The sequence below is a fragment of the Castor canadensis genome, chromosome 4, assembly GCF_047511655.1.
Source record: "Castor canadensis chromosome 4, mCasCan1.hap1v2, whole genome shotgun sequence".
NCBI lineage: Eukaryota > Metazoa > Chordata > Mammalia > Rodentia > Castoridae > Castor > Castor canadensis.
Window position 1 is genome coordinate 158,776,091 of NC_133389.1, and position 23,880 is coordinate 158,799,970.

Here is a 23,880-nt window from a genome sequence, read left to right on the forward strand (position 1 = left end):
AAATAAAAAATAATAATAATGATGCAGCAGTAGGCAGTGACCATCAGATTTTCAATACTGATTACACATAAGAATTTTTGAAGTGCTTTAAAAAAAATCCAAGTGCCCAGGCCTGATCCCAGACTAATTAAATCAGAATTGCTGTAGGTTAGATCTAGGCATGGGTATATTTTTAAAGCTATCCAAATAATATCAAACTCTTAGTTACACTTGATCTTGAGCTGCTTTTAGTAGGAATAATGGGTTTGTACCAAGGCATGCTCTATTTCACCTTCTATCCTCCTTGTGAACAATGATACATAGCTAACTAGAACAATGAATCTGAATCTTGAAAAATGGAACATAAAAAAGAGATTGGGTCCAAGTAGTGACTCAGGGGTGCTATGCTCTATCCAGTGGTTGTCAAATTTCTTTGTACATCAGAGTCACCTCAAGGCTTGTTAAAACACAGATTGTTGGGCTTCCCCTTCTGAGTTTCTGGTGTGGGATGCCTGGTTTCTCACTTGCAAATCTGCATTTCTAAAAGTACCTAAATGATACTGATGCCTGCCTAGTCCAGGCACTACTTTTTGAGGAACACTAATCTTACCCACTGAGCAGAAAGATCTATGGAATGTGTGACTTTTTGCATAGTTTCTTTTGCTCTTTTAACACATTAAGGAAACTTCTACCATTTCCTTTGCATAATGTTCAGTTACTTCCTGGAACATTTCTTATGTTTTACTACCAAACACGGAGCCTTTGGGGAAGCAAGCTATAACCATTCCTTTGTCCTGTGCCAACCCTACATCTCTCATCATTGCAGTTCAAGAGCCGCAAAGAAGATCGAGAGAGGAAGGGCTCCATTCCATTCCACCATACAGGGAAGAGGAGGCCACGGAGAATGGGTGTGCCATTCCTGCTTCATGAGGACCACCTGGATGTGTCCCCTACCCGTAGCACATTCTCCTTTGGAAGTTTCTCTGGTCTTGGAGAAGACAGGAGAGGCATTGAAAAAGGAGGCTGGCAAACTACCATTTTAGGTATTCGCAAAGGCCTTCCAAGTAGGGCAGAGCTTGAGTGACCTATTTTGGAGTCTTGATCTAGGGCTCCCTGGCAAATCTGGATCTTTCTTAAATAGTTCAGCCAAAAAATTTGGGCCCAAATGCCAGTTCCCCAGTACTAAAATAATGCTGTGTTTTCACAGCCAAAGAAATGCAAATAATTGAATTAGTTACATGAGAATCTTGTATAATTATCCAAGTAATGGCCCTATTTCTTTAATCATTTGAGATGCAGAAGCATAACTTTCTATGGTTCTTCACTCGTTAATCTAAAGACAGACTTTTACCTAACTGCTATTTAATAAAGGAAGAAGCAAAGCAAATATGAAATATTTTCCCCCTTTATGGGTGGCATATTAGGAAAGCTAGCTTAAAATCCGGAGCTGACAGCTAGCGGGGCACAACAGATGGCTTCTGACATTTGGTTTAGGTTGGGGCTGACCTTATCACAGGCAGTTGCATCAATCATCTTGACCTTGAGTACTCCCAAGGCAAGTTCACTTCTTACAATTTTGTCTGTGCCCCATCTTAACACTCCCTCACTCTCACTGCTATCTTTCGGAAAGATAAAAATCTCCCAGCAGAGACTCTTCCAGAAATTGAAAACTTCTTGTGGTACTCTTGTTCATCTCAGGGAAATTGACCCGGCGAGGAAGCTCAGATGCAGCCACAGAGATGGAGAGTCTGAGTGCCAGACACTCCCACTCCCATCACACCCTGGTGAGCGACTTGCCGGACCACTCAAACAGTCACGGGGAGAACACGGTCAAGGAAGGTGAGTCCTAGGTGGGGACCCCTGGACAGGTGTTTAAATTTATTTTCCTGTTTCTTATTCTTGTATCATGTTCCATTTTCATTGTTCTCTGCATCCTTGTGGTTTTCAAAAAGCTTCACTTTTGCATCATATTGCTTGTTACCCATTCTTAGCGTATCTTAGCAAGAGCTATTTGACACACATTATGGATACCAGGGAGGAGAGCAAGGACAAACCATTCTAAGTTATTTTCAAAAGATATGGACTAGAGGTGTGGCTCAAGAAGTAGAGTGCCTGCCTAGCAAGCACAGACCCCTGAGTTCAAACCCCAGTACCATATAAAAAAATCACAGAGCCACAGGGCCAGAAAAGATACTGGAAAACATTCAGATTCAGTACTGGGATCACTCTGTGATATCTCTCTGAGGGGCTTTATACCACCAGTGAGAGGAAATCACGGCCTCCCAAGTCTACCAGCTCCTTTTAAAGACAGCTTCTATTTCAGTTCGTTGCTCTATGTGGAGCAACATGTTTCTGAGTGAAGTCCTAGAAAGGCTCTTAGTCTTTACTCTTAACAGAATTATTCATTCTTTTTTATTCTTATGTTCTCCTAGGAACATAAATTGAATCCTTTACCTCTGAACTGTATTTCAAATATCCTGTGACATCTATTAATTACCACCACACATTTATGCTCTGTTACTTTGAACCAAAGGAGAAAATTTCTTCCTGCTTTTCCTTATATACTAGATCAAGACAAAATAGTTTAACAACTATAAACTTGTGGGACAATACTTCATTTAAATTAGTTTATATCAATATGGTCTGTCATCTAATTGTAGGTAAAATCTACCAATTACGGTCAACTAAACTAAGTTAATGTTAGACCTAAGTGAACTCCTAGCTCTGCCTTACGAGAGCTAGTTGCAATTTGATTTTTCTATAACCATCATTATTTGTCATATATATTATATGACCTTGCAGCTTCTGCAGTTCCATGGAGGTTGAGACTAGCTTTGAAGCTATAAATCAGATAACTATGAACTCCGACTACTATTGTAGCCATGATTTAAATAATTGCATAGCTGTCTAACTGATGTAGCAGGTTCATTTGAGGAAGACTAAGACATTACTTTCATTTTATCAGTGCGATCTCAGATCTCCACCATCACCGTTGCAACCTTCAATACCACATTGGCATCATTCAACGTAGGCTACGCAGACTTTTTCAGTGAGCATATGAGGAAGCTCTGCAACCAGGTGCCTATCCCAGAGATGCCACATGAGCCTCTGGCATGTGCGAACCTGCCTCGAAGCCTCACTGACTCCTGCATAAACTACAGCTACCTGGAAGACACAGAACATATTGATGGCACCAACAACTTTGTTCACAAGAATGGCATGCTTGACCTCTCTGTAAGGAGTGAGAAATTTTCGTATGAGGGTCTAATTTTTTACAGGATTGGGGAAAATGAGTCTATAGATTTTTAGAAGTATTGGAGTTTAAAATAAAGAAACTGCATTTTCATTCACAATTGTGTCAACTATCATAGGCATCTTTTGTTTTTCTTCCAACTATAACATTAGATTAAATGTGAACTCAGCCAAAAATGTTAGTGTTTGCTAAGTTTCCTTTTCTCCAGAATGAATGCAAGAAGTTCATTTATTTTCTTTTGTTATATAAGCAACAAGACTACAAACCTCCTGGGTAGCCAGAAAAAATGAATAGAAGTCCTTAAAAGAGTCAAGCTTACATTTTCAAGAATGCCTGTCTTGAGTATAGCTATTAGCAAATGAAAGGGTTGTTATATTTTACAATTATATTTCACCAACATTTTTATTGCACATTAAGGACCAGACTCAGCAAATCATTTAAGATATTAAAATTAATAAAGGGTTGTAATTTAAGCATGCAAATATTATACATTTAAAATTGAAGGGTGAATAATGATACAATCATGAATGAGCAAATGTTCCTCTATTATAGGCATAAGGAAATCTTTGTTCTTTATTCATTATCTGTATAAATTGAAAGGCACAAGATTAAAATACTTTGATTTAAAAAATCTGTTGAACAAGTATCCATTTGGACAAATAATTACTCTTGCATTAATTCACTGTGCCTCATTATCCCATTAACTGTCTGTATCATGGAAAGTTTTAGGAGACTTAGGTGAGATAATACATGTTTTCAACTCTATATTAAGTATATATATAATGCTCCAATGCAACTTAGATAAGAAAATCTGAAAATTGCTGGATTATTTGTACCCAAGTGCATAGCACAGTCTAAGGAAATATATTAAGCAGAATAAACAATTCTAGTTAGGAAGAGGGAGTGCAGGTAACTTCATCATTTTGTGTTTATATTTGTCTTCTGCAGGTGGTTCTGAAAGCTGTTTATCTTGTTCTTAACCATGACATCAGCTCTCGCATCTGTGATGTGGCACTAAACATTGTAGAATGCTTGCTCCAACTTGGTGTAGTGCCCTGTGTAGAAAAGAATAGAAAGAAGAGTGAAAACAAGGAAAATGTGACTGTGGAAAAGAGACCAAGCGAGGGAACTTTCCAGTTCAAAGCGGTATCTGGAAGTTCCAGCTGTGGATTTGGGGGCCCTTCAGTTTGTGGAGCTGGAGATGGTGGAGGAGAAGAAGGAGGAGGTGGAGATGGAGGAGGTGGAGGAGGTGATGGAGGAGGAGGAGGTGGAGGAGGTGGAGGTGGCCCTTATGAGAAGAATGATAAGAACCAAGAGAAGGTATGACTGAGTCACCTTCAGTGTCCTCATGTACTGTTGTGCCAAATTTCTTTCCAATGTTTGCTTGCCAGCATTTTATTGACTTGGACAGCAACTAGCTATAGAGCAAGAAAGTAAGGAGTATAGAAATCTCTTCATTAGGTTCTCAGCATGAAAAAGAAACAGATGAGACTGTATTCTAAATCTAAAACCCATTGTCATCCATGTTAGAACTTTCTCTCATCATGTTATTTGTGCAGGAGAACATCTCAGATACCCTACATTACTATAGTTCTTAGTCTTCCACTAAGGATAGCCTTTTCTTTTTCAAGATTTTCAGTGTCTAGTCTAATTGAGTAGTATCTTAGTCTACTCAGGTTGCCATAACAAAATAGTGTAGGCTAAGTGGCTTAAAAAACAGAAATTTCTTTCTTTTAAAGGGGAGGAAATAATTTTTTATTATTGTTGTACTGGAGGTACATTGTGACCTTTTATGAAATTCTTAAAATATGTCATAGTTGAATTCACCCCTCCATCATTCTCCTTTATCCACCCCTTCCTCCCATTCCTGGAATAGTTTCAACAGGTCTCATTTTTCAATTTGCATACATGAGCACATAATATCTCCACCATATTCATCCCCTATACCCTTTCCTTATATCCTACCCCTAGAAATTTATTTCTTAAAGTTTTAGAAAGTACTTGGCTAAGATGCCAGCAGGCGGATTTCATTCTGAGGCCTCTTCTCTTAGCCTATAGATGACTACCGTCATATGACCTCTTTTGTCTCATGAGATGGAGACAGAAATAGAGAGAACAGAGACTAAGAAATCTTGTATCTCTTGTATGAGACTATTCCTATTGGACATGGGCAAAACTATCTGACCTCCTGAAGGCTCATCTTAAATACCATCAGAATGACAAGCCTACAACATATGAAGACTTCCAGTCTATAACAAGTAGTATATTTTTCTTCAGCTAAAGTTCTTCTTGATTTGGGTAACACAGATTTGTCACCAACTTTAACCACAGTTAAGGATTAAGTAAAGGAAGAATTTTGCTTGATTAGTTGGGTGGTTGATTTGGCCTTGGTTTGGTGTGGAAATAGCACAGTCCTCTCATGGCTCAATGTGTCACGTCCCTTATTATTAATTGTTCCTTAATCTTATTCCTTCTGCATTAGCAAACACTTGAATTTCCCTCCCTCTGCATAAGATTGTGCCTTAGAAGAATTTCTCTTCTTTAATTTGAGTTTTAAATGAAAATTACCACAACTTAATTTCACATAACATACACTGATTCAACTTGAAGTTTTAGCTGGAAAATGCTAAGAAATTGAAATCAACAAGAGATTTAAATCTCTTACTGGTAACAACCTACATATCATGTCATTTACAAGTTAAGATTACAATGTACACAGTTCTATCATCAACATACACTATATAAGCTATAAATTTTCCCATTTTATAGGGTGTAAAGTTATTACATCTGTAAAAGGTTACAGAACTTTCCCTTTTGAATTCTATTCTATCTCTACCATTGGTGCATACTTAATGTGCATTTATCATATGTATTTCTTCATCTTGTGGTTTATTGTATCTTCCTGATATTCATGAACTTTGATCCAAATTCCCATTCCAATATTCTTGGATTTCTTAGCCTTTCTTTAGAATTTTCCTCTCTTGTCTTTTTTTTAATTGTTTTATTATTCATATGTGCATACAAGGCTTGGGTCATTTCTCCCCCCTGCCTCCACCCCCTCCCTTACCACCCACTCCACCCCCTCCCTCTCCCCCCCCACCCCGCAATACCTGGCAGAAACTATTTTGCCCTTATCTCTAATTTTGTTGAAGAGAGAGTGTAAGCAATAATAGGAAGGAACAAGGGTTTTTGCTGGTTGAGATAAGGTTAGCTATACAGGGAGTTGACTCACATTAATTTCCTGTGCATGTGTGTTAACTTCTAAGTTAATTCTTTTTGATCTAACCTTTTCTCTAGTTCCTGGTCCCCTTCTCCTATTGGCCTCAGTTGCTTTTAAGGTATCTGCTTTAGTTTCTCTGCGTTAAGGGCAAAACAAAATTTGCTAGCTAAATTTTTAGGTGTCTTACCTATCCTCACCCCTCCCTTGTATGCTAAAGCTTTTATCATGTGCTCAAAGTCCAATCCCCTTGTTGTGTTTGCCCTTGATCTAATGTCCACATATGAGGGAGAACATACGATTTTTGGTCTTTTGGGCCAGGCTGACCTCACTCAGAATGATGTTCTCCAATTCCATCCATTTACCAGCGAATGATAACATTTCGATCTTCTTCATGGCCGCATAAAATTCCATTGTGTATAGATACCACATTTTCTTGATCCATTCATCAGTAGTGGGGCATCTTGGCTGTTTCCATAACTTGGCTATTGTGAAAGTGCCACAATAAACATGGGTGTGCAGGTGCCTCTGGAGTAACCTGTGTCACAGTCTTTTGGGTATATCCCCAAGAGTGGTATTGCTGGATCAAATGGTAGATCAATGTTTAGCTTTTTAAGTAGCCTCCAAATTTTTTTCCAGAGTGGTTGTACAAGTTTACATTCCCACCAACAGTGTAAGAGGGTTCCTTTTTCCCCACATCCTCTTCAACACCTGTTGTTGATGGTGTTGCTAATAATGGCTATTCTAACAGGGGTGAGGTGGAATCTTAGTGTGGTTTTAATTTGCATTTCCTTTATTGCTAGAGATGGTGAGCATTTTTTCATGTGCTTTTTGGCCATTTGAATTTCTTCTTTTGAGAAAGTTCTGTTTAGTTCACTTGCCCATTTCTTTATTGGTTCATTAGTTTTGGGAGAATTTAGTTTTTTAAGTTCCTTATATATTCTGGTTATCAGTCCTTTGTCTGATGTGTAGCTGGCAAATATTTTCTCCCACTCTGTGGGTGTTCTCTTCAGTTTAGAGACCATTTCTTTTGATGAACAGAAGCTTTTTAGTTTTATGAGGTCCTATTTATCTATGCTATCTCTTAGTTGCTGTGCTGCTGGGGTTTCGTTGAGAAAGTTCTTACCTATACCTACTAACTCCAGTGTTTTTCCTACTCTTTCCTGTATCAACTTTAGAGTTTGTGGTCTGATATTAAGATCCTTGATCCATTTTGAGTTAATATTGGTATAGGGTGATATACATTGGTCTAGTTTCAGTTTTTTGCAGACTGCTAACCAGTTTTCCCAGCAGTTTTTGTTGAAGAAGCTTCCTCTCCTGTTGTAATAATACATAGTATGTAGATATTATCCTAGATACTTTACCTCGACACTAGAAATGTTATTTTGATCAAAATTAATTACTTTTAATCAATGTGGGATGTCTTAAGGTCAGATTGTGTGATCTCCAAAATAGCACCAAGATGTAAATGTTTTGTAGCTATTTCTCAAAATAATATTCTTTTCGTACAAATAATTTATGTAATGAAAACTGATGATAGGTCAAGTGCCTGTGTTTGTGATTCATAAAGGTCTTTTCTGCCCTACAGCAGTAATTCCTATCTGGTGGTATTTTCAGAAGCCTACTGATGAAGGAAGATTCTAAGAAAATCTATTTGCCTTCACCACTGACCATTCTCTCTCATCTCTCTCTCTCTCTCTCTCTCTCTCTCTCTCTCTCTCTCTCCTCCATAGCAGGTTTTTAGTTTGTTTGTTTACAGTACTAGGGCTTTGGGCTTGCTAGACTCTACCTCTTGAGTCACACCTCTAGTCCTCTAGGTAGCAGTTCTGATAGTCAATGATATAAAGTATGTCGTCTAAGAAAATAGTTCATATTCTTTACCACCAGAGGATGTTCAGAAAACATAAATGCCTTTCTTTTAGTTCATTAATAGATTTAAGAAAAGTGAGTTTGTTTGTTGAGCTCTTGACAATTCTATTTCCCAAAAATTGCAGATGATTGCCATAAAACATATAAATTATATTTAATCTTATAATAGAATCATAGTTCTATAAGGAGCTCAGTGTCAATGTCAACAAACTTCTCTTTGTTTCTCGATCATCTGTATTAGGATGAGGGTACACCTGTAAGCAACCATAGGCTTGCTCTTACCATGCTTATCAAAATAGTGAAGTCTCTGGGATGTGCCTATGGTTGCGGAGAAGGACACCGAGGGCTCTCTGGAGATCGTCTGAGACACCAGGTATTCCGAGAGAATGTAAGAGAATTAAAGTAGATTCCATTTCCTCTCCCTCTTCCCTCCCTCCAGTTGAGAAATGAGTCCTTTGACAATGAGGGTCAGTGTCTCCTGAAATATATTATATTTCATAGGGCAATTAATGCTCTCTTGGAGTGGGAGATGGACCACAAGATATCTCAAGAGATCTAAAACTCAGACTTAGGAAAGTTTGATTGGGAAAACCCATCTGCCTTTTGCCTATAGTAGTCCAACAACCTGTTGGTAAAAGGATGTATAATTGGGGTTGAAAGAACATTGAATTGCAGTTTGAAAAAAATTTGCACTGATGAATAAATACATTTAGCAAGCTTCTGATGGCCTGTGACAAATGATTTCTTAATCATCTGTCTGGGTACTATAGAAATATTTTGCATTACAGCAAGGGATCAAAGTTTAGAACTTAGTTTGTTTTTCTTCTTAGATATGGAAAATGGCCCTTATTGGGACAAAACAGGACTATAAAAGTAGCCAGTCATTTCTGACTGCTTTGCTTGAGAATGACCCTCAACTTCTAGATATTTGAGATCATGTTCCTTTAAACTGTGTGAAACTTGAAACTCTGCTCTTGTGCTTTCCAAGCACTTTTGTAATGGAACATTGCATTTTCAAAATGCCTCCAATGTCTGCTATTTCTCCATTCTGACTTAAGCAGTAACTTGCCTCTAGCAACCCTGAGCTAGGACAGTTGCCTCATGTATATGTTTGAATTAAAATTATAAGAAAATATTCTTTTAAAAGTAAGAATTCAATGTAAATTTGAGACCAAGAAATCCTTTGGTATATCTATCTCAGCAGAGTTTTAGGATCATGTCAAAATCTGATGCTATCCCATTTTTCCTTGGTGTTTAGGTTTTGTCATGAAATGTTCACACAGTGTTAGCATGCTTCTTGCCTAACATATCATCTACCATCTATCTGTTCTTCCATCTGTGTTTTCTATTCTGTTAAATTGTGTTGTTTTAGTTTATAATCTGTATACAGAGGGTTATATTCTCCATAATTAACTTCGAAGTCCTGAAAGTCAAACATTTTGAGCAAGATTTAGATTTTGAGACCAAAAATAAAGTCAAGATAACAAATAGCAAGACAGTAAGTAGAGAGCCTATGTTGCCTCCATCTTTGCACAAATGTACATGAATTTTGAACTTCAATTTTTAATTCTGTCGCATATGAATAAAAGCCTGCATAACTAAATAAAACACCTCACTCTTCTTGCCAAAGACCAATTTCATGAAATGAAGGTGCTAAAACTATAAGAAGTGTCATGCTCTAGCTTGAGGTATGAATTGACTCTGACAACCATATCTTGTCTTTCTGGACTTACAGAAATCAGGGCTGGTTGAATCAAAAAAGAGCCCATTGTTATGCTTGTATACCATGGTTTCCTCCCCAAACATACTTTATGCTTCTCTGAGTCATCCAGCCGGTTTTTCTACTGTCTCCTTAGCTTAATTTATGAGCCAATTCCTTTATTATCTTGTAAGCCTGCTATATTCATTATAGAGATTGTACATGCCTATCCATATTCAACAAACACATTAAATACACACTTGAAAAAAAATCCCCTCCTGAGGAAACATCTAGTTCAAAAAGCTAGATATTTCCAGATTTCTCTACCATTAGGTTTTCCCATGTCACTTAACATTTTAAAAGTTAAGAATATTTCCTATCTTTACAAGTTCATGTCCTTCATAGTATTTTTGTGTCTTGTTTTAGAACTAAAAGATTGCTGTAATGATACTCATTAAAGTGCCTAGTGGTTCTATTACATAATTCCTAATATTTCTTGGATTGCTAATCTAATTCTTAGCTGATAGTCCCAATTTATTGAAAAAGAATTCATTTTTAAATGGTTCTACAGCTCTTAAAGAAATTTAGAATATTCATTTAGAAGCAAAATATTTAAAATTTGAGGATTTTTTTTCTTTACTATTTTTATTAATAGTATCAAAGGCTGGGATCCTTACTCTTTCTTAAACTTTCCATTGAAGTCAAACAGAGCTCAAACTTTCCAAGAAATCAAGCTATCTTATACCCTGCAAAGACCAGATTTGAAACTATTCTTTTTTGTTCTATTTTATAGAAAATACGGAATAATTTGTATTTCAGGATTTTCCAACCCAAGACTTTAAAAGTGCTTGGTAAATATTACAATGAAGATCTTCACAAATTCTTTGTGGAATGATAATTGAATTCATGCAAAACATAGTTTACCCAAGTGTTTTGTAAATGTTTTTATAAGCAACATGTATTTTACTAAAAAATAATAAATGATCTTGCCTAAGATCTGACAGCTAATAAGCTCTCTGGGAAGAAAAATACCTAATTTCTAGTCTTCTCAGACATAGTAAAGGAAGAATGAAAAATTAAATCTGTCTTAATACAGATGGAGAGCTTATAATAAGGTCACCTAAAAAAACTTACATAGCTAATTCCAAGTTTCATCCTTTTTATAGTCTTTTGTTTTTTCCTCTCAGATTTCCACATCTTTCCCTGGGCCTTGATTTGTCCAAACGGTAAAGTTTTCCTCTTGGTCAACATTAATAGCCCACCAATAAGATTCTAACTCTTATGAATTGCCTCCCCAATATAACTTCTATGTCCAACTATATGCTTTGTACCACCCACCAGACTCAATTAAGGTGGACCTCGCCCAGCTACCCCTCCTTTCTTGGTCCTTGGCCCTTTTCCCTCAATCCAGAGACTTCTGCCATTTCCCCATTTCATTCCATCATTATAGACTTTTTTGTATCTCTTTTGTTCATAAGTAGTCTTCTTCAAGATACCAGCAAATCTCTAGTATCAATCATCTTAAATCCTTTTTGAACATGGATGGTATCTGAATACATTTCCTCAAGCCTATCATTATCTGAACTATTAGTGAAACTATTTCATAGGAGAAAAAAATCACAAAGTAGGAGACAGGACCCTGACTTCCACTTTTGGCTCTACTCTAGACCATGCAATGTCAACTTGGACAAAGTCCTTAAAGTCTTTGAGCCTAAATTTTCTCAACTGTAAGAAAAGGATAATCAGCAAATCATAAAAATGGTATAAAAGACAGATATGATGCACAATAATTCAAGAAAATTGTTTTAAACAGCAAAGCAACACACAAATGATATTTTTCTTTTGATAGTAGAAGAGCTATCAGGCCTCCTACTGTTCCTAGGCAGTGCAGAGCCATTTTATCTGCTGCCTTCTGCAGCCAATGACTGGGACTTGTTGCTTCTGATGATTGGAATTATTCCCTTGTCCTTTCGCAGGTAGAAAAATTATTCACTGGATTATAAGAAATATACTGTTATTTTAAGTAGCAGGACCTAGTTGATGGTCATTTGTTTTCATATTCATGAGGCCAAGTTCTATTAAAATATACTTTCATATTCAAATACAGACACATCAATAAACAAATCAGACTTTATTTTTATGCCTCCTTTGTGTTTCAAGAGCCTTGGCTCTTTGCCATGTAAGAGGACACTCGATACCCATTTTCTACTCCTCTTCCTTTCACTCCTCCATTAAGTCTACTTAAATTAGAAGTGATTAGACATGAGAGTGGCATGCTTCTTCCCACTGCACAAAGCCTTTGAGGTTTTCTAAGTGTGGATTGCAAATTCTATCACTTCTGTAAATTTTATACTTTGAGTTATATTCATTAAGATCTTAAAATTTTCACCTTGGTGAAAAGATTGAGCTCCTTCTGGGACCTGCACTGGACTTCAGCTTTGGAGTTTTCTTGAGGAGTGGTTCTTCTCAGTGTAAAGTCCCTTGAACTGCCCAGTCTGTCTCTACCTACTTCCTATTCATACAACAGGGGCTAGCAGGCCTAGCTAGCTCCAACAAATGGGTCTAGATGGAAGTCTTGGCCTCCTGAAGGCTTTGGTCTCAGACTAATGGTATCTTTCACTTAAGCTGGTACTTGTGACTTTTTCACTTTTTCCTTCATTGCAGGCCCAGAGCTGCCTCACTAAACTATACAAGCTAGATAAGATGCAGTTCCGACAAACCATGAGGGACTATGTGAACAAGGATTCTCTCAATAATGTAGTGGACTTCTTGCATGCTTTGCTAGGATTTTGTATGGAGCCGATCACTGACAGTAAGTAAAGCCACACCTGAGTTTTAGGAGCAATCACTATAAGGTGAAGCAGGTAGTGTTTCAGGGACTACACTAAATTAATTGGGATAGAATTTAGAGAAAAAGGATATATGTGCATGCATGCATGTGTGCACATGTGTTTGTGCATGTGTGCATGTTTGTGTAATAGAGTATAAAGAAAAGAAGCTTGCAAATCATGTTTGATGACACATCTTGTCCTCAGAGGATAAGTTACCTCAGTTGATAACTCACTTCAGTGAATGGGAATTCGGTAAAGTTCTCTCTGTTTTATGACAACTCATATGGCAATCAAGGGAATATATTTACTAGTTTGGTAAATATGAAATGAGTACCTACTCTATGCCAGGCAAAGTGCTTGTCAATTTTCTCACAAACTAAAATAGTAAAGAAAGCAAAGCGATGATCATAAACATAGTAATAACACAATTTCAACATACTTTTACATACAGACTTAATTTTTAAAAACCAGGGAGATGCATAGGCCGACGATCTGTTTTATAATTGCATGACTATAAGGAAACTTCTATATAGAGACCTGGTTACAGGAAGAGAACAGTGAATGCCAGCTGCACTTATCATAAACCAAACACCTCCAGGACAATTCAAATAATGAACTGAAGGTGAAGCCTGAAGCCCAAGTTGAGTAAAATACACATTTTTATTAGAGTCTGGGAAGAAATAGCATCTCAATATAGACTTTTATTGTTCATATGATATGTGAATGATAGTAGTTAAATAATTTGTAACGAAAACATATTTGATGGATTTAGAAACAGTTTTCCTGGTTGTAACTCAGTCTTTATTGTCATATTATCACATTAAGACAAAATATTGCTCTCTATAGAATCCCTGGAATAATCTGTTACCAGAATTGTTTTAAGCCAAGCATATTATAAATTTAATAAACAATGAAGTCAGTGAGGATTGTTGTTGAAATCAGCAAGAGAAATTTTCAATTATATAATTACATTCTTCTCTTTTTAAATGCTATTTGAAATAGGAGCCATAAGTCAAGACAAAATTATTTTTATCATTAGTGTAAAATCTAGAGATAATGCCGTATTCATCAATACAGTGAGAAGTTGGTAATAAAGTGTATTATATTTGGTGATGTGATCCTCCTGGGATTCTTGAGATGTGGGTGTGGGTCACAATGAATCAGACACGGGTCCCGGTCTGATTAATCTTACAGCTGTGCCTGCCCTGCTCACATCCACAGTTGGCTCACAGCTATGAGGAAGCCTTCTGTGAAGGTCAGAACTCCTGTGTGTCCTATGTGAAAAAGCCATGGATCTGTAAAACACTGGCATGAAATACTGTGGAGGTTGATGGACTTAGGTCACTAGTATTTCATGTATGTATGATTAGAAGGAAGTGGCTCTGAGGGAGGTCATAGGCTGTCGCCCTCTACAGTCTAAGAAGCTTCTGGGAGTACTCTGCACTGTGGGCAGGACTCAGTTTTTCCAGCACACTTGCAGAGCTCCTCACTACCTTTTGTTTCTCACTGTCCAGCTCCCCTGGCCACATGTCATTCCACTTCTAACACACTGAACAGTGTCCACTGAAAAACCAGCATTCCTCACCACTGACGAGGTTGAATTGACTTAATTCTTTCTCTATTTAGAGGCCATTTGGTAGATTTTTTTAAAGTGATCACCTATTTTAAAAAATGATTCTAGATCTATAGTCAGAAGCTGACCTCTTTTCCTTTGATCCAAAATGCTCCATAAATGCAGTTGGTTGTGTCATAGTAAAGACTGTGAAAGAGACTATGATTCATATATTGCCAAATCTTCATAGAGATTATTACATCAGAGGTGTGTTTAATCCTGATTCTGTACTTCCTGCAGCCCTTCAGCATTTCCTGGGTGTCAGCGCTTACTTCCTTACTCCTTTCCATCATGAAGATTAATGGAAACATTGCCTTTAACATGTGTATTTGCATTCCAGACAAGGCTGGGTTTGGAAATAACTTCACCACGGTGGACAACAAATCCACAGCCCAGAATGTGGAAGGCATCATCGTGGGTGCCATGTTTAAGTCCCTCATCACACGCTGCGCATCAACCACACATGAACTGCACAGCCCTGAGAATCTGGTGAGATGCTCTGTCCTTTTTCCCACAGGAGTTCTCAGTCTCTTCTCTGAGTAAAATGTCTCACCTCATAACTTGTCTTCCCCCTTCATCTCAAACTATTAAGCTAAATAGTCTCAAGGTATTTTGAGCTCTGCAGAAAGAAGATGCTAGAATGAAATTTATTGAGTCATGAAATATTAAAGGATGCTATACAAAGTATTTGAAACCATGTTCACATTTTAAATTAATGCAAATGTGCTGCTGAAGGTGGTTTTGTTTTCTTTTATTGAGCACTCTAATTTTTTAACCACTCTTCATAAAAGATTGTGTTAATTAAACTACTAAAGCCACAAGTATGAGGGAAAGCTAAGCTATAAAAGATTAGTATTTAATTGCTACCATGGAGATTGTAGTTTAGGATACTAAATGCATATTAAGGCTGAGAAATCTGAGATGAATAGATGAAATTCAGGTGTCTTTGGTTAGCAAAGTAGCATTTCTGTATCTTAGTAGTCTGTTAGATACTATGACTTCTAAGCAGAAATCAGCCCATTTGCACATATGAATATTATCCACTAATTTGCCTAAATCAAGGACATTATTTGAGCTATTTTAAACTATTGAAATGATTCACTTGATATAGACAGAATAAAATACTTTTGCTGAGCATCAAAGCCAACCTAACAAGGTTTTTGAACCTGTTCATGCATTCATTTTGGTTATGGCAAAAATAATTTAACAAGTTGGTGGTAATATATATAAGTGATAAATCTTTATCCACAACCTCATTTGTTAAAGTGATATTGTTTTTCTTAATTTTGTTTAAATCAAAGTAAATTTGACTTTGAGCTATCATCCCAACAGAATGGCTGGAAGTTGAACTTCAGTCATTCTTGAGTTTCTCCATCCCAAAGTATAATATAAAGACCCCAAGTCTAAGGTAACTTCTAGGGCCTGGCAATTTTCCACCGATCCCCTGTATGGGTCTAGTGCTGTTGTTTCACATAGTGCTCTTTGCTGAGTGCTTGGGATGGCATATTCTGGTGAGTTTAGAACCCTGGCTTTTTGGGGTCTTGCCCCTTCCTTGGAGGAGCTATTAAAAAAAGTGAAGTACACGGGGCCTTGCTCCCCTCACAGGCCCTTCTGTCTGGTTTTGTAAAGATCATGGGCATAATTATCCCAGTGGTCTTAGGTTTTTGAAAACCAAAGTTATTATGGTATGTTTATGTTTCTGCATTCTGCTTTGCTGTGAACATTTCCTAAGGCAAAGAATACAGTAACTACCTCTTTAAAGAGGAAAACAAGAGGGTGAAATGCTCAATGCAAAGCTTAATTATCTTAACAAAGAAAACCTCCTGAACATATTTTTAAATGTCCATTTACAAATATATTGGAATTAATAGCATGGATAGTCTTAAGTTCATATTCAAGATCCTGTTCAACTGGAACATGTTATTTGCTAAATGTGAACATCAAAAGTCATCCAGCTTTCTGTGTCCTGTTTTATCAGACATATTTTAAAATTTTGTCATACTAATGCAAAAAATTTGAAGAAGTTGAACAGAGACTGAAATCTCTAGTCTAAACAAAATTCTAACTACCCTTTTTGTTTTGCAGGCATCTCTTCAGAACTCGCAATTAAAAGAGAAAATTAAAACTTGGGAATCAATAGTTACAAATGTAGATTGAAGTCTTTCTAGCAATACAGCCAACTTTCTGAATAGGAGTCTTGTGGTAACCATCCTTTTCATACCAAGGATGACTGGCAATGTTCTTCCTTAGTAACAATGTAGTAGATGGAGAATTCCATTTATTTCAACAGAAGTAACTGCCATTCTTTTGTGTTTCAATGCTCAGCTAAGCCTAAGGAATTGCCTTCTTCCTGTCTTCTGATGAAAACTAATCACATGGCTATCTTTCCTTCCTCAAACTTTCTTCTTGCCTTCAAACAGGGACTGTACTGTGACATCCGTCAGCTGGTCCAGTTTATCAAAGAAGCCCATGGGAATGTCTTCAGGAGAGTGGCTCTTAGTGCTTTGCTTGACAGTGCTGAAAAGTTAGCACCAGGGAAAAAGGTGGAGGAGAGTGAACAGGAATCTAAGCCAGCAGGTGGTAAAAGGTTGGAAGCTTGAGCTCTCTGAATATTAGTGTTTGCCTATGTCAGTGGAATATTATCTTTTATTGTACTATCCATGTGGCTGCTGATGTAGTATAACATCGAGTATGAAAGATAAAAGTATCTTATTTAAGTAGTATCACTGATGTGGTCCATTTGAAGCTTATAGAAGAAATGAGTTAACTATCAAACAAATGCCAAAATTATTATTGATAAATTTAGTATTTATCAGTTATTCCCAAATTTTCAAATACTTAAACTTAATTTTATAACCCTTAATTACATAGTAAAATGTGATCTTTGTTTCAGTTTCTTCTATGCATAATTTACATTTTTTTTCCAGAAAGGAAAAACAATTACTGATAACCATGTCATCCTGTTCAGTAAGTGATAATCTAAATGAGACAAGAAGCAAATTGGTATTCCGAATCATGTTGGTTATTCTTCCAGTAAACATACATTTATCTTATGCATATTAAATATTAAATGTCTCTTGAAAAGATTAAAAGAAACCTCTAAGCTCGCAATCCTGCTTGCAGCTAATGAGTCTCCTTACAGCACTGGTGGTACTGGAAAGCAATGAAGCGGCATGGTCACTATGAATTCCACACAGCATAGACTTGTGGTGATAGTGGTGACAAGGGTTTGCAAGTCATATAGATTGCCCATACCAGATCTCTTGCTTTATGGAGCATATAAAGTATTAAGAGATGGTGTCCTGCTCTTTGTGATTATTGGAATGTGCCATTTATAGGTCAGAGGCGGGAAGTGTTGTGGACAAGGGCCAGGTGTCCTCTGCACCTGAGGAGTGTCGCAGCTTCATGTCTGGTCGACCCTCACAGACTCCAGAGCAGTAAGCAGTTTTGATTATGTTCCAAAGCAAAGAGCTAGGTACTTCCTACTGGACAGAATTTTATTTTCTTAACTGCTATTTGCTTTTTTGTTAGTTTGTGTATTTTTGTTGTTACTGGGTTTTTTTCATTTCCTTTGAACTTTGCCTTGTTTTTTGTTCTCAATCCCACTAATCTCTGCAGAATAGGCATAACTATCCTGTGCCTACAGAAAGCTTCACTTCTACCTTTCACACACAGTGCTACAGATAAATCATAAAAAAAAATAAGTGTGTATGTGAGTGATGTAATGGTGTCACCCACTTTCTTCCTTAAAATCACTCACAATTTTTTTAAAGTGATGAATGTTTGTCATTGTGCTCAGAAAGTAAGTAAACTTCTTTAGTGCTCAGTTTTAACTGAAATATAGTCTCCTCCAATTGCACTGTGGTCCTATCCTGAGATCCACTCCACTATCTTCTGACACTTGGTTTCTCTCCATTTTTCATAATGGCAAAATCAAAGGCTTTTTAAAATTAATGCCCCCGGAAAGTGTAAGTGTTACTGTAGACATTAAATATATAGCCTAGTTCTATGTAAGGCTCATTCATATTTATTCTTCATTTGGGAAGTATTCACCCACAAGTGGAGTGATCAATATTTAAAATATGTACATCATTTTAATATGCCATTTTTCTTCCCAAACTCTTATTTGGTATTAAATGATTGTTTGTTCAATAATTCAGCAGGATATTCTTAGATATTCTGGTATCCATTCTCCACAATCAACTAAAACAAACCTGAGATGGAAAAAGCCATCAAACACAATGAACACAAAAAAAGCACATAAAGTCTTTAAAAACAAAAAGCCTACACAGTTCTTGTAGCACTTCCAAATCTTAGAGACTGCTCCTGCTGGGTAGAGAAAGGTAAGAAGAAATTAGATGTAGTTCATGGGCCCATAAGCCATGCTAGTCTTTGTTTACCAAGATGGAATTTGGCTCATAATAAACACAGAAAACATATTTCGAGAATGAATGACAATCAATCAAAGAAAGAACAGAATTGTTAGATTATCATTAAGTTTTGGTTTTCTTTACCTTTCTTCCTCAAAAGTAAATTTGAGTTTTTCTTTTAAGGACATGGCAAATATCCAAACATAAACTCTAAGGAAAAAATGAATGTAAAAGACAAAGTGCCAAGGCTGAATAGCCACGAAATTCATTAAAAGGCTTTATCCTCAGAAATTCTGCCCAAAAAAGAGGAGACAGAATTTTTTCCTAATAATATCAGCAACTGTTACGTTAATCTAATCCATAAGAATGAACTAAAAGGCAAATTGGATTTTAAAAATAAACTGGCTATCTTCATAAGTGATTAAAATTTTAGATTCCAAAATATTCTCTTTGTTTACTGTTTTGTAAATGCTGCCTAATTTCTCAGCATTTAGCCTATGCCTGTTCTTTCTCTATGAATGAAGACATGTTTTAATATCCCTCTACCTAAATATTTCCACTTGGAAGAATGTCATAAAATGTTAAATATGGAACTTTTCCGTGGGGACCCAAGAGATGAGCTTACCAAATATCTGTTTAGCACTGGAGAGACGGGGGTGATCACTTTGGACGACTCTGGCTTCTCCTCTACCTTCTGTTTCTCTTTCTTTACCTTCCCTGTTTTTCCTGTCCCTTCTTATTATATTTCCGTAAATAATAGACTCATTAACTTGGTAATATTAACAATGGTTTTCTTACACTCATGAAACAAAGTTAAAGTAACATTTTGTTGAAAATGTTGATAAATTGTAGTCTCCCTGGATATTTTCCCAATCAGATCACATGATCACACATTCACCATTGTGCCTTTTGTTACTCAAAGGTAAGAAATGCCTCAAAGTCATGATCATTTCACAAGTGAGAAGTCAAGTTCTAGAAAAGCAATTTCAATGTATACCATATTTGATAAATAGAAATGTCTTAAATTAGAATAAGATTAAAAATATTTAGTAATCTGATATTTAGAGAGAGAGAAATCTGAATATAAATGTCTCCAAAAAATTATTTGTTTACACAACACTACCAAATTTTGTGTCGATTCAGGACTCATCCCCAAAGCTTATAAGCAAATCATTACCAAAAACCCCATAAATAAAATTCATCACATTACTGGAGCATTTTCTGTAACTTTTTCTATTGAAGACAACAAATATGGAATGCTTAGAAAAGTATAAAGGGAAAGTAGTTTATAAACCATGATACACTAACTAAAGATAACTTCTGTAAGTTTTTTGTGTATTGTGTTGAGCTCATTTTTGAGCATTACATGTATACATATAAATTCATACCGACATGCTCACATGTGTACTTTTTAAAAAATTAACAGGTGTTACCCTGTTTAAACCAACTGAACACTGCCTTTTAGCTTATCAATGATTCATGAACATTTCTCATATCAATTATATTCTAAAATAATATTTTAGTAACTACAGAGAACTTCCAATTGGTGATATAAAAATTCTACAATTTATTCAACTGCTTCCCTCGACTTAAACACGTAGATTGCTTCCATTTTTTCACTGTTGACCAATATTACCTTCTTATATCTGCATCTTAGTATGTAGATCCATCATTTCTTTGAGATTACTCCCTGGAAATTAATTTCTCAGTCAAAGGGCACTGATATAGGCTTTGAAAAACATATTACCAAATTACCTTTTAGAAAGATTGACTCATTCTTTTCTCACCAATGACGGTCTGATAGTGCCATTGCCTTCTCTTCCCCTCTTTCAATCTATGCCAGTTTATTGAATGAAAAATAGGAATAGCATTTCAACTGGCTTTTTATTAATTCTATGAGATAAAACACTATATATTTTTGGCCACTTGCTGTAATCAAACATCCCCTTGCTGCTGCTCCTATTTTTCCTTTTGAGTTGGACTTACTATTTTTTTTTTTAACTTTTAAACTCCACTTACTTTCTTTGACTTGTTGGCTGTAGGGTGATATATTCTGAAGGCATGGTGATCACATTTCATTCATTCATTTAAATATTTTTTGCAAGTTTGTTTAGTGTAAAGAATGATTCTGTACTGGGGTGAGGTGTTGGGAGTGAGAAAGTACTGTACTAGCTCCACAGAGCTTTTTCAAAAGTTAAATATTTACTGACATTTTAAGTGCTTCTGCTATTATGACTCACACTGCAGGTGAATATCTGCAATAATGTTTAGTCTTTTTATTAAAGTTGAAAAAAATGACCACCTCCACTGATTCCTGAGACATGACTATTTTCAAGAAAAGCTCACAGTCAACCTTGGTCTCCCGCCTCCCACTCCAACTTCCATTCTTCCCACACCCAGCCCATCAAAGATCACGCTGCATGATTTGCCCAAATATCAGAAGCAGGAGGCTGAGAGAGGCAGGAGAATCTCGCATGCTTTGTCAGATGTTAACCCTATCCTCTCTATTTGCAGTGATGAACAAATGCAAGGGGGCAACCTGGGGAGGAAAGATTTCTGGCGCAAGATGTTCAAATCCCAGAGTGCAGCAAGTGACACCAGCAGCCAGTCTGAGCAGGACACTTCAGAATGCACCACTGCCCACTCAGGGAATACCTCTGACCGGCGCGCCCGCTCACGGTCTCGCAGAATTTCCCTGCGGAAGAAGCTTAAGCTCCCCATAGGTAAAAGTATGTCTGCATTTATTTATGGATTCTCTTATTGCCTGCCATGTCATCAAATCAACACATAATCAAGACCACCGCAGTACATGGTAGGGTACAGAAAAGCTTTTAAGTCATGAGGCCTAGGCTTATTGTTTCAACCATCCATCCATCCATCCATCCATTCATTCACTTTTTTGTTTTTGCAGATATTTCTCAAGCTCCTTCTACATGCCTCTACTGTGTGCAAACATTCTGCTAGGTATCAGAGATCAAAGAATGAACAAAACACACAGCCCTGCCTACTTTGCTGAACTTGCAGTCCAGTAGATGCCACAGTCACTAAAGCAGATAATTATACAACTAGGTATAATTGCACACTATGAATTCTATGAAGGAAATATACATGGCTGTAAATGCAGGGAGGAGGCAGGAATCAGGAAAGACTTCCTAGAGGGAATGACATTAAGATCTACAGAATGCTTCAAAGAGAGATGAAAGAGAGCACTTCAGGTAGTAATATGTACAAAGACAATAGGAAGGATGGAATTGGAAGAATCAAAACAAGAGGAAGAGTGGCTGTATCACTATGATTGAACAACAGGGGTCAGAACATATCTTTCAGGTTAGGTTGTCTTTACATCCTAGATCCCCAGGTGGTTAAGCTGGGTTGTTGAACTGGAGAGTAACACAAGCGTTTTTTTCTAAAACACCAGTGCATGGAAATCACACTTGAGAATGGATTAGTTTATGAGAGAGACCATACAGAAAGATTCTAGCCTACTAGTGCCCGTAAGTAAATGGACACTTGAGTTAGGTGATTAAGTAGAAAGAGAAAAGTGAACAGTTTTGAGAGCTATTCAGAACAAAAAGGGAACAGAATTTTGCGATAGGTGAATGGAGCATGATTTTATGTACTGGAGAAGACCTGGTTCTTTTTGTCCTGGTCTCACTCATGTAATTTTATAACCCAGTCCTGACAATTTGATTCGCAGTATGTACACTGGAAATGACTTGTTTTTGCTTCTATTTATATCTATGGCGTGTAACTTTCATGGCTTGTTGAGCACATGCTGGCATTTCATTTTAATCCATTTGGGAGCAAACACAGTAACAGTCTAATTTTTAAAAAATAATTATTAAATAGGAAGCTGGCTGAAACGATCCTCCCTCTCCGGCCTGGCAGATGGCGTGGAGGACCTCCTGGACATCAGCTCTGTGGACCGCCTGTCTTTCATCAGGCAAAGCTCCAAGGTAAACAGGACATTGCTCCATTACTCATATAGGTGAACGTGGAGTTACTGCTAGAAAAGTGTCAGGGCTGAGAAACACTAAACACCTGGAGAAGCCAAATAAGGAGAAATTGAAGAAACTCTGGAATCTTAGACAAGCAATGGAAAATAAAATGCTTAAGTAGTAAGCCATTATAGATGGGAAAAAGGAAATATGTAGCAAAAGTTATATGAAATTGTAATGCAGACATAGAGATGTATGTGGGCATTGTTTCCCAGCTATTTTTAACTTTCAACATGCATGTAAAATCATTCATATCTCAAGCGCCTCTCCAAGGATCCAGTATTTCTACAGTGATTCCTCTTACGTATTAAAATACGCATCTGAACACAACTCACTCACCTTCTACTACCTTTGGAACAGCTCTCCCTACTGAAAAAGATAAAGAAATTCAGGAGGACTTTTCTCACTAAGTGCTCTTCATTTTGCTGTTATACATCACAGTAGCATCTGATTTGAAAGAGGTTATGATTCTCAGCAAAACTGACTTCCTACAACACTCTTTCCTGTGGATGATTCATGGCCAAGTCACTTATACACCTACTTTTCAGTATGAGTTACATTTCTTTATATATAGACTATGTGGTTATACTCTTCTATCTAGTCTACATAGAAATATTATATTGAAGTTATAAAAAGAATATAGCAAGATGCATAACAATTAGGAACTATAATTCCTGTGTCATGTTCTTTTCACTAAAAAACTGATCAAGTTTTAGAGTCTGTGTGGCCCATAACTTCCTTTCTCTGTTGAAAGCAAGACCAAGAACAAATATTAATGCTTAGAAATAGAAATATATTCCACATTTATTATAATGCACTATGAATTGATGAATATATTTAAAATATTTTGTTTAGCCATCTTTCACTTCCATCTGATTGTCAGTGTGGTGGTATTTATAAAGGATGAATGTGGCTTGCTGTTTATGAATTTGAGTGTGGACTTTATCAGAATTAAAATTTAAGCAAACCTCAGTTGTACACTAAATTATTTTTATAACACTTGATTATTCATCTCTTGATCTCTGACCTAGGTCCTTCTTCTACTTGCAGTT

The 23,880-nt window shown here is 36.7% G+C and overlaps 1 protein-coding gene across 5 annotated transcripts in view; it reads left to right on the forward strand.

Moving 5' to 3' along the window:
* Positions 1 to 23,880, forward strand: part of Unc80 (unc-80 homolog, NALCN channel complex subunit) — a 201,098-nt gene that overhangs the window by 30,706 nt on the left and 146,512 nt on the right. For 2 of the 5 annotated variants that reach the window (XM_074071616.1, XM_074071619.1), the window contains exons 10-20: positions 806 to 1,022; positions 1,678 to 1,818; positions 2,945 to 3,213; positions 4,181 to 4,552; positions 8,560 to 8,706; positions 12,682 to 12,829; positions 14,801 to 14,949; positions 16,881 to 17,047; positions 17,799 to 17,897; positions 21,345 to 21,559; positions 22,680 to 22,786. In XM_074071616.1, the coding sequence (XP_073927717.1) occupies positions 806 to 1,022; positions 1,678 to 1,818; positions 2,945 to 3,213; positions 4,181 to 4,552; positions 8,560 to 8,706; positions 12,682 to 12,829; positions 14,801 to 14,949; positions 16,881 to 17,047; positions 17,799 to 17,897; positions 21,345 to 21,559; positions 22,680 to 22,786 (2,031 nt within the window). The remainder of the gene's footprint in view (positions 1 to 805; positions 1,023 to 1,677; positions 1,819 to 2,944; positions 3,214 to 4,180; positions 4,553 to 8,559; positions 8,707 to 12,681; positions 12,830 to 14,800; positions 14,950 to 16,880; positions 17,048 to 17,798; positions 17,898 to 21,344; positions 21,560 to 22,679; positions 22,787 to 23,880) is intronic. The other 3 variants (XM_074071617.1, XM_074071618.1, XM_074071620.1) reach the window with 2 other exon arrangements.